We start from the raw sequence: 17,592 nt of genomic DNA, 5'->3' as shown, positions 1-17,592 counted from the left end.
TAATCATTTTGCAATATTTTGGACACATATTTTTCTGCTCTTTTACTAATTTTGCTTATTTTATATGAAATATTTTCTATTCTCACATTTTCTTAAAAAAACAAAAAAAAACCTCATTGTGCATTTTATTTAGTTAATTATTTTGTCGATTATTAATGGATATTATTAAGAAATAAATAATAAATATATCGCATAAAGGTGATTGGGAGACAAGAGAGAAAATAATTAGGAAGGGTAAAAAAGTACTCTTAATTAAGATGATTCTATTTTGATTCATTGTTAAAGAGGTTGGTTGGAAAAAGAATGTATGATGATTTTATTAAAGAGAGAAAATTAGTAAAAAAAAAAAAAGTGAAATGATGTTTTACTTCAATAATCATATATGATGCTCCAATTCCAAACTCTAAAAAAGATCCAAAGAATCTAGATTATCACATGCCTTATGATATAAGGTTTAGCATGTCTAACATCTTTTTTTGCATTCACCCTAGCATTCTTACATTTTGCAGTACTTTCTTAATTTATTTCCTTCATTTGAATGAATAAACATTATTCTGATTAACACCTTAGAAAAATCGAGAAAATAAGATATCTAACATAATTAGGAAAAAAACAATTCAGACGAATAATTATATTTAAATTACGATTATTCACCTATCACAAAATTTTCTTCTTCAATCTTTTTACTTTTTAGGCTGCATTACACCATGTTGAATTTTTATTTTATTTATTACTACTATTATAAGTACTTTTTTTAACCACATAAAGTCAATTAACCAGCTTCATATAGGCATAATAATGTATTCAACTCATGACCATTCATTCATATGGGCATCTTAACAAGCTAGTCTCTTTGTCCTTGGAGAATAGATTCTATATCAGCTGTATAGTTTTCCAGTTATATTGGGGGACATATCTTAGCTTCCCCTAACTTTTACAAAGTTAACTCAGTTGTATCGTGGCAGTTTACATCCCAAAAGAATCACCTTTGGTTGTACAATATACAGTCTAATTTGGTAGCAATTAACACCAAAGTAGCTCCTACCATGGTCAGAAAGGAATTAAGGCTTGACAAGTATCTCGTTTCCGAGCATCAATTCTACATACAAAGTTCATATTCACACGGACGATGCAAGCGGGTATGAGCTAGTCTTGTATTCTGAATTCTTATAGCTGATCATGCAAACAACTGAACTTGATCATATCGGAAACTGATCTCAATCATCAGCTTCATCACTAGCAGAAGGAAGCTCCGGCTCTGGCTTGTGTAGTTTATCTATCAGTAGTCCTAAGGATCTTTGCAGGTTATATTAAGGTGAAAACTTGGCTATCATGAGGCTCACAATGATGAAGAGAACATAGAGGCCAACAAGGCAGAAACCCCAGAACCTTGGAACCCGGAATCTCGACCAAGTCACAACCAGAAGTGACCCCATCAAGCTCAAAAACAGAAAAACAAATGCAATCACAATGCTGACGTGAAAATGGAGCACATATGGTTCAGGAAAGACTTTGGCTGTCTGTATTACTAAGGCCATACCAAGCCCAACAAGCATGTTAAACATTGGTCCTGCAAAGCATCCTGCCATGGCCAATGCAGGCTGGCCGGCTTTGGCAACTGCCACATCAGCAACAAGATCCCCGACAGAATTCCCCCATGCTAGCACTGTTAGCCCCAAAATTGTAGGTGGCAAGTTGAGAATCTGACCTAATGCTGCGAGACAGTTGAGTAGTTCCCCGGCCACAGTGGATATCCAGAAAACACTCATTACAAATGCTACTAGCACAACAGGGATTTGCTCGGTTTTCGGAGGTTCCTTTTCAATAATGTAGTGAAGAATTGCTAAAGAGGAGCTTGAGAAGAGTACAACTAACCATAGAGGAAGGTGCGTATGTGAAATCAAAAACATGACAGGATGATCCATGGGCATGAATGATTTGCAAGAGTAAAGAAATGCCAGTGGGCAAAGAGCAATATTTGCAGATTGATAAAATCGGCTCCACTCGGATGGTGAAGTCTCAGGAATTGTCAGCTTCAGAAGAAGAGAGACAGGAATCTCCCATATCTTTGATATCTAAACATAACAGAGAGAAAGAGACGTTAATAACTAAAAGAAGCTAGCTCAATCCTACGGAGAGCTGATGATTGCAAAGTCAAAACTCAATGACCTAGCAAAACATGAATCAAAAACAAATTAAATTAAGAAGATAAGGCAAGCAGGTACCTTGCAATCACATATCAAGCAGAGTAGTTAAACAAAAATTTGTTATATTGTAGGTAGTTCAATGGCCATGCAACTAATTCAAACAGTAGACTCCTATTTCAATAATAATTTACTCTGACTAAAATTCTGAAACTCCTTTGTTAAGTCTAAGTGTACTTATAAGTTATAAACCAGAAAAAGTAACCATTAAGGCTCCGTTTGTTATGAAGGAAAAAGTTTTCCAGGAAAACAATTTTTCCCATTTTCCGTTGTTTGGTTGAACAAGGGTTTTAAAAGGAAAACTAAGGTGGGAAAACGTTTTCCATCTCTTTGCAAACATTTTACTCCAAAATTTGAAAGATTCCCTCCACTCTCTCATTTCCAAAGCTTAATAGTTTTCCGTTGTTTGGTTGAACAAGGGTTTTAAAAGGAAAACTAAGGTGGGAAAACGTTTTCCATCTCTTTGCGAACATTTTACTCCAAAATTTGAAAGATTCCCTCCACCCTCTCATTCCCAAAGCTTAATAGTTTTCCATAAGAACAAACAAAGGAAAACTAATATTCATTTGCGTTTTCCGCAAGAAAACATTTTCCATGAAAAACCATGGAAAGTTTTTCCTTCAAACCAAACAAACCCTGAAAATTGTCATGCATATGTTCCAAGCATCACCAAAGGTGATAAACCTATGGACCAACATTCCATTTTTACAACCTAGATAATTTTCACATATTGTCGAGGAAGACGTTCCCATACTAAGGCTATGTTTAGTTCACCTTATTTTTGCTTATTTCAGATCTAATCAGATCAGATCAGATCAGATCAGAAAAAATAAGTTCAGATCAAATCAGTTCAGATCATGCTTATATTTAAAAGTCACTATATCTTTCATTACATATTAGTAAAAATTATAATAATTAAATATCAATAAAGTACTCATTGAAACGAATCAAACAAGACCCCACATGACTATATTTTTTCTTATATATTGAGAAAAATCTAAAAGATAAAATCTTGTTATCAGATCAGTTCAGATCAGATCAGAAAAAATAAGTTCAGATTAGATCAGATAAGTTCATATGAGAAAATTTCAGGTGAACTAAACATAGCCTAAACCAACTCTTTCTATTTTCTGAGTGATTCTGGCAGCCTGGGTTTAAGCAAATCAATTCACCTCCCAAACCCATAATTGAGCTAGCACTTGACCATTTCCACTTTCAGTGCTTACTTAATTCACCTTCAATTGTTAGAGACCAGATGCTCATCTTCCTAAATGGTCATCACTCATCCCTAATTTTACACGATAACCAAAAAGTAACCATCTTATTCATAGTTCAAACATAAGGTAACACTAGCAAACTCAGAAAATCCAAGAATACCATATGATGAGATTATCAGATGAAAAAGCACCTGAGTTCCCACCACAACTATGATAGTAAGATGAAAACGATCCCTCTGCATTCTCACAAACCCTCAACATGCCATTTTGATTTGTACCGGCAGTGAACCATCTACCAGAATTTCTAACCAACCAAAGCTAGTTCTATAGCCAAAGCAGAACACACCATGAACCAAGTAACTACTCAAAAGTTATAACATGCTTATTAGTTGCTCTAGATCAGAGTCAAAACAAGCTAAAACTTGAAAACCGCACCAATTTTGTTATTGGCAATTCACATACATGAAGTTCATCCGAAGACACACAACGTAGTATTCGCTATACAAATCAGAAAAAACGACTCCTAATTCCTAAACAAACTGACATTCGCCTCTATAGCCTATGCAACCAGAAACCAAGCGAGCCATTCGCAAATCAAAGTGCGCAACAAGTAAATTTGCAACCTGACCACCACTATCAACACTTGATCAAGCACATAACACAAATTATCCAAATCACAGCACAATCAAAAACAAAATACAGACAACAATCAAACACAATACACAAAAAAATAAGCTTAATTGAAACAAAAAGGTGAACTAATACCTTCTTTAAAGCTGAGAAAAACCCAGAAGACGAACTAATTCCATGAATATGATCATCCTTCTTTTCAGAATCCAACAACAATTCTTCACCCTTTTGCGCCTCAAAATCACGAATTTTTTTACACCCAGTTCCAAAATCCATCCAAAAAACAAACCCAACAAAGAACAAATAAAATCCAACAAACCCAACCGCCTGCCAAAAATACAACTCCCCACTCAAATACACATAAAACAGTAGAAACGCAGCCATCAAATAAAACAAAACATCCCTCACAAACGACGACGGATCAACACAAAACGGTGCCGCATAGATCCCAACAAACCCAACAACAAAACCCGACACAAAAGTTCCCGCCGACAAAATAGCGCCGAAACCAGTACGAGCATTTCCGGCGGAAACAGCAGCGACGGAAGCAAAAACATCGGGGGCACCATTACCGAGAGCAAGGAGAGTAACAGCGGCCATTGAAGGAGAGAGAGAGAGGTGTGAAGAAAGAGTTGTGACGATGATAGAGAAGTGAGATTGTGCTGTTTTGATGAGAATGTGGAAGAGGAGAAGAAGGGTGAGTGAGAGGAAGAGGAGAGAGAAAGTTGGGGAGGAGTTGAAGGTGCAGTAATGGAGGGAGAGGTAGTTGAAGAATCCGCCATTGGAGGAGGGGAAGGTTGAGCATGGTAAAGGTGGGGAAGTGAGGAGGGATCTGTGGTTGTGAGGAGATGGGGTTGAGGAGAGAGAAAATGGGGTGGTGAGGAAGAAGAAGAGGAGAGAGAGGAGGAGGAAGAGAGAGATTAATGGAGGTTTTAGGGTTTGGAGAGAGATTTCCATGCCATTAGAGATGGTGTATTGGATGGAAATGGTGGGTTTTGTGGAGTTGACTATGATGATTGATGAATGGTGTGGGACTGTGGCCTGTGGGTGTGTGACTTCTCGGAGATCAGAGTTGAGTGTTGAATGCGGAAGATTTTGACGATATTTGCGTGTTTTCAAACACTGGACAGCTAAACATTGTCCGGATGATTCGACTAAAAACGCTAAATCACAGGAGAAAGTGTTAGGTGTTTTATCGTGAGAGGTCAAATGGCCTCTCACAAATCACAAGAGTATTTTGGTATTTTCAGACAAAAGACAACAAACTAACTTTAAATTTTGGTATCAACTTATGTAGGCTATGTTTAGTTCACCTGAAATTTTCTGATCTGAACTGATCTGATCTGATCTGAACTTATTTTTTCTGATCTGATCTGATCTGAACTTATTTTTTCTGATCTGATCTGATCTGAGCTGATTTAATTTACAAGATCTTATCTTTTATAAAATATATTATTAATATTAGATTATTACTTTGTAATTCATTATTATGCAATACATTATAAGATCTTAGTTATAGTATTATTATTATTGGAATTTCACCAAAAATTTCATTTAATGTCTTTTCTTTATAATTAGGAAATAATATATTGTAGAAGATTTGAATATTTAATTTTATCTTTAGCTACGGATAAAAAGTTCATAGGAAGACACCATAGCTCTTCTCTGGACTTATATATAACTATTTTTACATGCATGTGCAAATATGTAGAATTTTTTTTTTTTTAGGGAATGTAGAAAATTAAATTAATTGTTAATTATATATAATAAATTAAAGATTTTTGAATTGTTGACGGGTTTTTTTTTGTAATGCTTTTTTTTTACTTTTTATTTAATAGGTAGTTTTATTTTTACTATTTTACTATTTTTTATTTTTTAATTAAAGTAAGTAGTTATTTATTCTTTTTTTTCTTTGTTCTTTTTTTCTATTTTTTTGATATTCCTACCCCTCTTAACATATAGAATAAAGATAGAAATAGAGATAGATTCTCATAACTATGAACATTGACATGAGTTTTTTTTTTTAGTTATATAACACTATTTTAATTCATTAATTTTAGTCATTTATAACCATTTACCCAATATATTATAGATCGTGTTGTGTACTGGTGTGTACATGAATCACTTATTACTCAACAAATACATGTTCATCACTACATCTATTTGTATATTAATTCAATTTGGGGGCCCTGAGTTAATCAAGGTGCCGTTAAATATATTTTGTCCATAATTTAAAATGCACCTTTATTATTTTATTATCAACAAATTAATTTGAATCAAAATATAATGCTCTATGAAATAAATTGGAAGAGTAAGCTTATTGTGAAACAATAATCCAGCGGGTGGATGAGAAGTTGAGAGGTATAAAAAAGCCAGAAAATATGTGTTGCAAAAAAGGCAAAAACTATAGGAAAAATGGATCAGAATACCCCCAACTTTGGGCGGTCCGCTTTTAATACCCCCAACTTAAGATTATTTTTAAATAACCCCAACTTTGGAGGTGGTCCGCCGAAAATGCACCCTATGACTTGTAACCTGTTAACAAGGTAATTTTTTTTTTTACTCCATCCTCTACTTCTTCTTCCTCCATTACAACCACCACCTAGCCACAGCCCACCACTACAACGACCTCCCACCAGTCCCACACCCCAACCACCCACCGGAATCTCCCCCACCCGAGCGACCACCTTTAAATCCCTCATCCCCAACCCCAGCCACTAAGCCACCACCTTTGAACCCCTCCCCGCCCAGCCCAACCACCACCTTCGAACCCCTCCCCTCCACGCCCAGCCCAACCATCACCTTCGAACCCCTCCCTTCACGCCCAGCCCAACCACACACCTTCGAACCCCTCCCCTCCATGCCCAGCCCAACCCTTGCATCCCCCAACCCACCCTCGCAGCCTCCCCCCCCCCCCCACAGTGACCGACACCACCCCGTCGAATTCCCTCCCACCCACCACTGCTCACTGCCACCGTACGAGATCCAGAGAGAGCCTCCACAACCTTCGAAGAAGGGCGACACCGAAGCAAGAGGTGAAAGACGACAGAGCGAAGTGGTTGTTGAAGGTGGTCGAGAACAGACAAAGAAGGGAGAAATTAGAGGTGGTTGTTGGTGGTGACGAAGGTGGTAGGGAGGAGAGAGAAATGGTGGTGAGGGAAGATGCAGTGGGGGTTGGGGGTGGGGGATGAGGAGAGGAGAGAGAGATGAGCAGAGGGGGTGAGATTTTTGGTTTACCAGTTCATCCGGTCATAACAGGTAAAGGTGCATTTTCGGCGGACCACCCCCAAAGTTGGGGGTATTTAAAAATAATCCAAAGTTGGGGGTATTAAAAGCGGACCGCCCAAAGTTGGGGGTATTCTGATCCATTTTTCCAAAACTATAAGCATGAAATGCTTCCTATGGGATTCGATCCCCAAAGGGCACAAACCATCTCTACTGAACTAATCTAACTATTTTTTAACTATATATTATACATACTAGTCAACCATGATTTTCCAGATTGGACCCTGCAATGACGAGGTCCTGAGCTATGGGTTTGTTTGCACAACCGATTAACCGACACTGTCAATAACAATAACTATAATTGAAAGATGTTTTGGAACCCTTAAAAAGAGATGGAAAATATTGTCAAACATGCCGAACATGGATGTCCCACATCAATTGGCTATTATGGTTTCTGCATTCACACTCCAAAATTTCATTCGATTGTATGAGTTGGATATACCGATATCAAGGACCGTAAATATTGCACCAAGTAGAGTAGATTGTGATATGTTCAATGACTTGCGCAAGAAAGAAATGGATATGGTGCAACTTCAAATAGATGAAGAGATTTGGAATTCGGTAGGAAGAGGAATATCAGATCTAAATTTATAATTTGTATCTCGCACTTAGCTTATTTTGAAATGTAATCTGAACTTAATAGTTTCGTTGTCATGAATTTGAGCTATCATATTATATATATTTCTTATTTTTGTGTCAATCTTATGTTCTTAGCACATGGCTTTTAATTTTTTATTATTTAATAACAACAAAATAACATAAAACAATGATAATAATGAAATTTATAATGATAAAAACAAGATTAATAATAATTACAAATATTAATAATGAATAAGTACAACAACAACAATAATAATCCTTTTGAACACAATAAATAATAATGAGGTTTTAAATATAAACATGATCTGATTTGAACTTATTTTTTCTGAACTGATCTGATCTGAACTTATTTTTTCTGATCTGATCTGATGTGAACTTATTTTTTCTGATCTGATCTGATGTGAACTTATTTTTTCTGATCTAATCTGATCTGATCTGATCTGAATATGGCTATGTTCAGTTCACCTGAAATTTTCTGATCTGAACTTATCTGATCTGATCTGATCTGATCTGAACTTATTTTTTCTGATCTGATCTGATCTGAACTTATTTTTTCTGATCTGATCTGATCTGATCTGATCTGATCTGATCTGATCTGATTTGATCTGATCTGAACTTATTTTTTCAACAAGATCTTATCTTTTATAAAATATATTATTACTATTATATTATTACTTTGTAAATCATTATTATGCAATACATTATAAGATCTTCTTTATAGTGTTACTATTATTATCATTTTATTTCTATTACAACTTTTATTATTAAAAATAATTATTATTATTATCATTATTATAAGAACAACAATCATAATTATTATTATTACTAAAAATAATTATATAACTCAAGTCATTATTTTATAAGAGCACTTATACAATGTTTCACACTTTTCCTTAAAAAAAAGTTTCACACTTGAGAAGTCGGCAAACTGAACTCTTTTTTTTTCCATATAAAATAGAACAAGATATACAAACAACTATGACTTGAGCAAAAAATAAATAAATATCGTGCAACTTCAAATAGCTAGAGAGATTTGGAATTCGGTAAGAAGAGGTATACCGAATCTAAATTTATAATTTGTATGTCACACTTAGCTTATTTTGAAATGTAATCCGAAATTAGTAGTTTCGTTGTCATGAATTTGAGATATCATATTTTATATATTTCTTATTTTTGCGTCAATCTTATGTTCTTAACATGTGGCTTTTAATTTTCTATTATTTAATAACAACAAAATAACTTAATATAATAATAGCAATGACATTTATAATGGTAACAACAAGATTAATAATAATTACCAATATTAATAATTAATAAGTACAACAACAACAATAATAATTCTTTTGAACAAATGTACTAGTAAATAATAATACCCCCTTTGTATTTTTTTTATCTTTGTCACTTAGAATCTTGACACTATTCACAATTTGAGATAATCTTTTAGATTTTTCTTAATATATAAGAAAAAATATAGTCATGTGGGGTCTTGTTTGATTCGTCTCAATGAGTACTTTATTAATATTCAATTATTATAATTTTTATTAATATGTAGTGAAAGATATTTAATAATAATAAGTTTTTAAAAATAAGCATGATATGATCTGAACTGATCTGATCTGATCTGGTCTGATCTGATCTGATCTGAACTTATTTTTTCTGATCTGATCTGATCTGAACTTATTTTTTCTGATCTGATCTGATCTGATCTGATCTGAAATAAGCAAAAATAAGGTGAACTGAACATAGCCGTAAAGGTTTAGTATAACCAGTACTTCTTCCGTCTCATAATACTCTTACGATTTGTTTGATAGTTGGTGATAAAGGGTGGTAATGAGAATGAATTTGTATGTAAATTTGTGAAAAATATCATTGTTCATTCCCATGGTAATGCTAATTTATCCTAGAGTATCCACTTTCCTTCTTGAATTTTCATTCCCATCCAATACCACCTTGTAGAAAAAATGCCCCTCTATGAAGATTTTAAGGGTCTTCCCTAATAAAATTATACTTGAAATTTATTCCCATTACTGTATAGGAGTTAATAGTTAATAAAAGTAGTATTATTTTATTTTAAGAAGAGAGAATGTGGGTCATGGTTAGTGTTGGTAGGTTTTTTTTTTTTTTTATCCATATGAGCCACGAAGGCGGTACAAAGTAAGGGAAGGGGGATTCGAACCTGTGACCTATCGTTCACAGCACCTCAATCTTAACCATTAGGCCAAGACATCCTTGGTTAGTGTTGGTAGGTAATAAGAGTAGTATTATTTTATTTGGAGGAGAGAGAGTGTATGCCAATAGCTAAAAGTAAAATGATTCAAATAATAGTAGGTCATATACTCATATCCCAAAATAAAAGTGTAAAACAGTATTCTGGGACAGATAAAAAAGAAAAGTGTAAAGAGTATTTTGGGATGGAGGGAGTATTAATACCAAAATAACTCTTACTTTGGTACCCAAGTGTAACTGAAATTTGGTATCAACTTTCAGTTTTGGTAATAGTTACATTTACTTTGTTATCAACTTTGAGCTTTGTTACCAGTAATACCAAGGTAACTCTTACTTTGGTACTGATAAGAGATTTTTTATGTGTCGTTAAGGCACTAAAAATCACTTTTCAAAATATATTCACTAGTAGAATAAATGTTATTTGCTGCGGTGATATTGCTGCGGTTTTACCTATACGCAGCAATATTACACGCAAAAAGAAAAGAAAAATTGAAAATAACAATATTGTTGCGGTTCCCGCCCAAAACCGCAGCAATATTGTTCAACGGATACATTTTGAAAAAAATATGGGGCCTGGAGAGACTAATATTGCTGCGGTTTTGGGCGGGAAACCGCAGCAATATAATAAAAAATATTTTTAAAATATATTGCTGCGGTTTCCCGCCCAAAACCGCAGCAATATTGTCTGCTCAAAAAAAAAAGGGACGCGGCCCAATTAGGGTTTATTTCTTCTTCCTTTACAACTCCTCCAGGCGTTCTTCTTCTTCCTTTACAACTCCTCCAGCCGTTTTTTCTAAACCTTCACTCTCTCTCCTCACTCTCTCTCCTCTCTCTCTCCCTATCTCTCCTCATATCTGGTTCTTCGTCATTTTTTGTTCTTCATTTTCGTTTTCGGACGTCATATCTGGTTCGTACAACTCCTCCAGCCGTTTTTTTCTTCTTCGTCCGTTCATTGTTTTCGTTCGGTTTTCGTTCATAAGGTCGCCAGATTGCTATTTGCTATTTGATTTCATAAGATTCGCAAGGTCGACCGTGCATTGCTATTTGCTCGCCAGATTCATAAGGTCGCCTCGACCGTTCGGTTTTCGTTCGTTGCTTAACAGTTCGCCAGATTCATAAGGTCGCCTCGACCGTTCGGTTTTCGTTCGTTGCTCACTTGATTAGCATTAATTTTTAAGCTTCGTTGTGTGGTCGCTTAACTGATTCGATGCATTTGTTGCTTCTGATAGGAAATATTAGAGAGTATTGCCGTATAAGGCCATTTCTTCCTGGCCAAAATGAGAAGCAGACAACCATTGAGTACACTCGCGAAGTCATACATAGGCTCCAGATCCGGTTCGTCCTTCGCAATAGATGTTCTTGGCGCCAGTCCTTAGCAAAAGATCGCGAGTTCTTCAAGTTCTTGGGAGATTTTCAGTTTCTTAATTTCAGTTTTGTTTTAGTTTTTTTTTTTAATTTTCAGTTTCTTATTTTTTCATATATATTTTTTGTTTTCATTGTAATTAGTTATTTAGTTGTAACTCTTTTTTTTTTTTAATTTTTGCTTTCTCATTTTAGTTTTTGATCTTTTATATTATTTCTGTAACTCTTTTTTTATCTTTATATATTAATGAGATTCATGTCATTTTATCTTAAATTCGTCCGTGAATTTGGTGGATAGTGAATGTGATAGTTGTATGATTTCAATCTTTCAAATTTTACTGCTAAATGCAAAAAAAAAAAAAATTTTTTTTACCTTTTTCAGGACCTATTGCTGCGGTTTTTGGTCAATAACCGCAGCAATATGTTGTCGTATTCTGATATAAAATACATATATTGCTGCGGTTTTACCCAAAAACCGCAGCAATATGTTCAAATATTAATGCGGTTTAAAACCGCAGCAATATAATTATTACATATTGCTGCCCCCTTAATTGCTGCGCGCCCAAAACCGCAGCAATAGGGCATTTGTTAACCACATCAAATATCATTTATTCTACTAGTGATTTCTAACAATTAACAAGCAATTACTAAACACGTAGTAATGGCAAGTTAAGGGTCGATCCACAAAGAAAGTGGATTAATGAAAGTCATCTAACAAGTCTAAATTACTTAATTGAAGGATTTTTGGTGGTTTTGACTGATTTTATAACAATTAATAACTAACTATTATCAAATAGCTAGCAAATAATTAAGAGGTGAAATATCAATAAGTAAGACGCTAGAGTTAAAGTTACTAATACTAGTATCTGTTGCACGCGATGCGTGCGTGACATCGTGTGTAAGTAATTTTGTATTGGAAATATCATAAACATAATCAAAAAAAAAGATATTATATTGGAATTGATTTAAATTAAAGTTGACATACATGGTTCATGTTAATAAATTTATTAATTGTTGTTTTCCTTGCATTAGATATCTTCAGTGTCATGTTTAATGGGAAGGTGCTTCTTTTTATCGAATTGACAATCTGTCGGACAAAACCGTTAGTAAAAAAACTGTTACAACTTAATTTAAAAGATAAGTAAATGTAGACATTTAAAGAACTTAGATACATATTGTAAGTTCCTTACCAACGTATCATTCTCGTTGCTTTTTTACACCTTGGATTGCATGTTATAGTTGTAGCACTTCCACAATGTAATGAAGATATACCTAGTGTTATAAAAATGGAGGGACTTATAAAATAGTCGAATCTTTAAAAATTATTTTCAACCAATTGACAAAAAAATTTACAGAGTTTTTGAATAGTTATATACAATTACCATAATTCCTTGTGACAACTAATCCACAAATAAGGCAACTGATTGAATCTTTAAGGTTGTCCAATACATTGGAACCAAATATAAAATGGCTTGAGATAGTCAACATAACTGCCATGCAACTAATTCATAGTACATTGAAATCATTAATTACATTAAAAAAATAGATCTAATAAACATATTGTGATAAGAAAAAAAAATGTTACCTTCTATCAATTAGTACAATATCTTGTAGGTATATCACTCCATCTTTTGCCAATGTGATAGAACTCACATATACAATGATACCAATTATACCTAGCATAATTATATTAATGCATTTAAAGTAGAATAATGATACTATTGATATTCTAATAGTTACTTATAAGCATGTCTTCAACATCTGTAAGGTTGTTAATTTTACGAAGGCTAATGACTCTTTTGGATGTAGGGAGTCTTTGATTGTTTGCTTTCATTTTTGAACTATAAAATAATTAGGATTTTATGTTTGACACCCACCTTAAAAATAAGATGATAGAATATGCATGGACTATGTAGTGATGATTATATTTGCACAGATTAAGTAGTTTAATAAGAAATGTCATTCTTTCATACCCCTCAATGATTTGCAGAACAATGAGTTGAAAACTTACTATAATTGCGCATATACGTACATGTATAGTTCAAGAAACTTTGGCATAAGGACATATTTACTGCCACATGGCACTAATTTATAAGGAAAGTTTTAATTTATTACCTGTTTTAGAAGATTGCAATTATGAATGAATCATCTATCAAAGGCATAATGCACGACACACTCCAAGCTTGCGATATTGAACGACACGTATGCTCAAACATCTATCAAGATACACATGGCAAACCAATTACTTGAGCAGGGCATATTTACTACCACATGGCATTAGTCTTTTTTTGGTTGACACCTAGGATGATTTTTCTAGGTTTATATATATATATATATATATATATATATATATATATATATATATATATATAGCTTTGCAGTTGTATGGATCTTTAATTTTTTGACTTTTTAAAAAAATAAAAAATGAGAGAATGCAATTAGTAACATTGTTTGGTTATTAGAGGTATTTTGGGTAAAGAGGATGAACACCAAAAGGTCAAGAGTTCTCATATATAATAAAGATGAATCAAAACGGAACAATACTAATCATTAATGCAATTATGATTCAAAGACGACAATTATGCAATGTTTAGTTTTCGGTTTTTTCATCAAATACCCCTGACAAAAAAATTTATTCACAAAATACCCCAGGTTTTTTCAAAATTCACCATATACCCCTGACTTTTAACAAAATTCACCAGATACCCTTAGTTTTAACGGACGTTAGTGCTCCGTTAGGTTGTATTTACAACTTTGTCATTAGTCAACATAATTAGTCTTAAGTCAACCTAATTAGCCCTAATTAAGTCCTAATTAACTTAATTAACCTAATTAACTATCCCTAACCCAACCCCCAACCCCCAAACCCTAGACCCACCATACCACCCAACCCCAGCCCCACCCCCTCCCCCTCCCCTCCCCCTCGCCGGCAACCCCTCTCCCTCGCCGGCAACCCCCTCCCCCTTTCCGGCAGCCTCTCCCCCTCGCGCCGCCTTTCCGGCAGCCCCTCCCCCTCCCTCACTCTCGTCGCGCCTCCCCTCCCCCTCCTTCCTTCCTTCGCACTCTTTTTTCCGACAGCAGCAAAAACGCGAAACACTCCTCTTTCCGGCAGCAGCAGCGAAAACGCGAAGGAAGGGGGAGGACAGGCGCGCGAGAGTGAAGGAGGGGGAGGGGAGGCGCCGACGAGAGTGAGGGAGGGGGAGGGGAGGCGCGCGCGACGAGAGTGAGGGAGGGGGAGGGGCTGCCGGAAAGCGCGAAGGAAGGAAGGGAGGGGAAGGGGAGGCGCGACGAGAGTGAGGGAGGGGGAGGGGGTTGCCGGAAAGGCGGCGCGAGGGGGAGGGGGTTGCCGGCGAGGGAGTTGCCGGCGAGGGGGAGGGGATGCCGGCGAGGGGGAGGGGATGTAATATCCCAAATTTTTGTAACTATTTTATAAATTTATTTTGTTATAATAAGATTTTATAAATATAAAATTCTGAAAAATAAAGTAAAATCATAACAAATCAGATTTTTATGAAACTATTTTATTTATTAAATCAGATTTTTATGTTTTAAACAAAAAAAAAAAATTCGAAATGAGATTTTTTTTAAAAATCAGATTTTTTTTTTCGTTCAAAGAGAAAGATAGAGAGAAAAGAAAATTCTGAATTTTTTTAAAATACTTATCTTTTAGTGAAACCCTAGATTTACATACATATATATATCCCCAAACACCCAGAAATTCTCACATAATTCACTTTCTTCATCTCTTTGGTAAGTTCTAAATTTCAGATCTAGAATTACCATTGTTATTTTCGAAGGTTTTAAACAGAAAAATGATGTAAAATTTAAAACCCGACGTGACTCCGGCGACTTGACCGGAGTCCGCGACCGATCTTCTCCTTCTCTTCTTCCTTCTTCCGTCTTCTTTATTCTTTCTTCTGTTCTTCTGGTTTTTTGGTGGAATAATGGTTAAATAGGAACAAAGGTTCCTTTATAGGCTTGATGTTTTGAAAAAAAAAAAAAAACAAATTATTGAGTGTGGACAGCAAGTTCACGGAGAGTTGTGACTTGCTGCCACAACTCACAGGGTGTTATATATATTGAATTTTGTGCACCTGTTGCACCTGTCACGCTTTTCCTCAATTTTTTTTTTATTTTTTTTTCTTCTTTCTTTCCTTTTGTTAATTATTTATCTTGTAAACTGTGGTTAATTATTTTCGAGATATTACATTAAGTGACTAACTTTAGGTAATATTATTTGTTGTAGACGGAAACTTCGTAGAAGACGACTTTTAGTTGATATTGCTATATTTGGGACGCGTTTGAGGTAATTCACAATGTCCATCAACAACTAGAATCCCGTTAGGAATTGTATGTGTATGTGTAATACATGTGGTTATGTGATTCTATGTTTATGTTAGATTATATTATGTGACAGGAATCGTATAGTACTTTCTATGACTAAAAATTATTATTATTATTACTATAGTACTATTATCCCTGCGTATAATATATATGTATCTACTGGTATTGTTGTTATGGAAGTGGATTTTTTTTAATGTACCTAATTATACCATCGTATTAAAATTATGCTAATATTGACAATGTACTTAATGGGTATAACTAGTGTGTTAATGATGTAGCGAACGGTATTATAAGTTGACATATATTGTGACTCTATGAGGCTCTAATGATGGATATATTGGTTACTATGAATTATGGACGTTGATTAGTATAATTTTATTAAGTGGCTAAGTTGTGAAAAATATTATTTGAACTAAAGATGTTCCTGTTAATGTTAATGTGATGTTTGATGTGTCACAACTTTTAAAATCGATTAATCACGTAAAGTGGAAATATTATTGAGGGAATTATCCTGTGGACTTGGATCCTCCATAGGTGATGAACAGTATTTGATTTTATTATGTTACAACTCTTTATTGTCTTCCTCCTAATACTATTGGTGCGCATTGCGGATACCCATTAGATTAGTGAGGGGTGTGCACACTAGGGACGTTCTGCAAAACGATATTGGCCATTACTCTTAATTATCTGGGTGACGACCCATGTTGAAGTAGGTGGTTACTGGGATTAGTCCCGGCCTACTGACGTTCAATTCCCTTCTAATAAATAAAATTGTTGTGTATGACTCATATAAACTTGAATAATTGAAATGGTTAATCATATTATATACTTGTCTGTATTATGTTATACTTGTCTGCATTGTATTATATTTGTATGTATGTTATAAAAATTATTTTTAAAATAAACTATTATTATTATTATTTTACGGGATGGAGTTGTAATTACTTAGCTTTGCTAATTTTTGTGTTTTTGTTTTTCTTGCTCTTTTCCTATTTATATTGTGCAGGTTGGTGAAAGGGACTACGTTGCAGGAATGAGTGAATTTATAGTTTTTAAGTTCACCTAGTTTAATAAACACTCTAGTACTGCCATTTGAGATTGTTTAGTTTTGTTTTGGTATAAAGTAGACAACTTAGTTTGGTTTATTTTGATACTTTAGTTTGTGAGTAAAATTTTTATTTCTAATAATTAGCCTTGCATTTATTTTGAATAATAGATGCGGCGGTAACACCCTAAAGGTTTGGTCAGATATTTTAATGAAAAGTGAATATTTTATAAAGTTTTAGAACCAGAGTTTTGGGGTGTTACAGGGGAGGGGGAGGGGGGCTGGGTGGGGGGGCTGGGGTTGTTGGGGGGGTGGTGGGTTAGGGGAGAGGGATGGAGTTAGGGTTTTTTAGAGTTTTTTTAGGATTTTTTAGGCTTAATTAACACTAATGACTAACGGAGTTAACCGCCGGTAGTCATTGAGGGCATTATTTGTCATTTTTTTTAAAATTTGGAGTATCTGGTGAATTTTGTTAAAAGTCAGGGGTATATGGTGAATTTTGAAAAAACCTGGGGTATTTGGTGAATAAATTTTTTTGTCAGGGGTATTTGGTGAAAAAACCGTTTAGTTTTTCTCTAAAATACCAGAGTCCTATCTCGAATGGTCCTAAAAAATAACCGTTTAATCAATCAACTAAATCATCTCTCCAATGGTCTTTAGTCAATTGATTAAGAGATCT

At 34.6% G+C, this 17,592-nt stretch overlaps 1 protein-coding gene across 1 annotated transcript; it reads right to left on the bottom strand.

Moving 5' to 3' along the window:
• Window positions 1–768: 768 nt before the first annotated feature.
• Window positions 769–5,258, bottom strand: LOC104890864 (cation/calcium exchanger 5). The gene is made up of 2 exons (XM_010676483.4): window positions 4,187–5,258; window positions 769–2,075 (listed from the first exon to the last, which is right to left on the bottom strand). Exons 1-2 carry the CDS (start codon window positions 5,006–5,008, stop codon window positions 1,311–1,313), a joined length of 1,587 nt encoding a protein of 528 aa, XP_010674785.1. The 5' UTR covers window positions 5,009–5,258; the 3' UTR covers window positions 769–1,310.
• Window positions 5,259–17,592: the final 12,334 nt, after the last annotated feature.

The sequence above is a fragment of the Beta vulgaris genome, chromosome 4, assembly GCF_026745355.1.
Source record: "Beta vulgaris subsp. vulgaris cultivar EL10 chromosome 4, EL10.2, whole genome shotgun sequence".
NCBI classification, from domain to species: Eukaryota; Viridiplantae; Streptophyta; class Magnoliopsida; order Caryophyllales; family Amaranthaceae; genus Beta; species Beta vulgaris.
The sequence above is the reverse complement of the archived record's forward strand: the minus strand, read 5'-3'. Positions and strand labels throughout refer to the sequence as shown.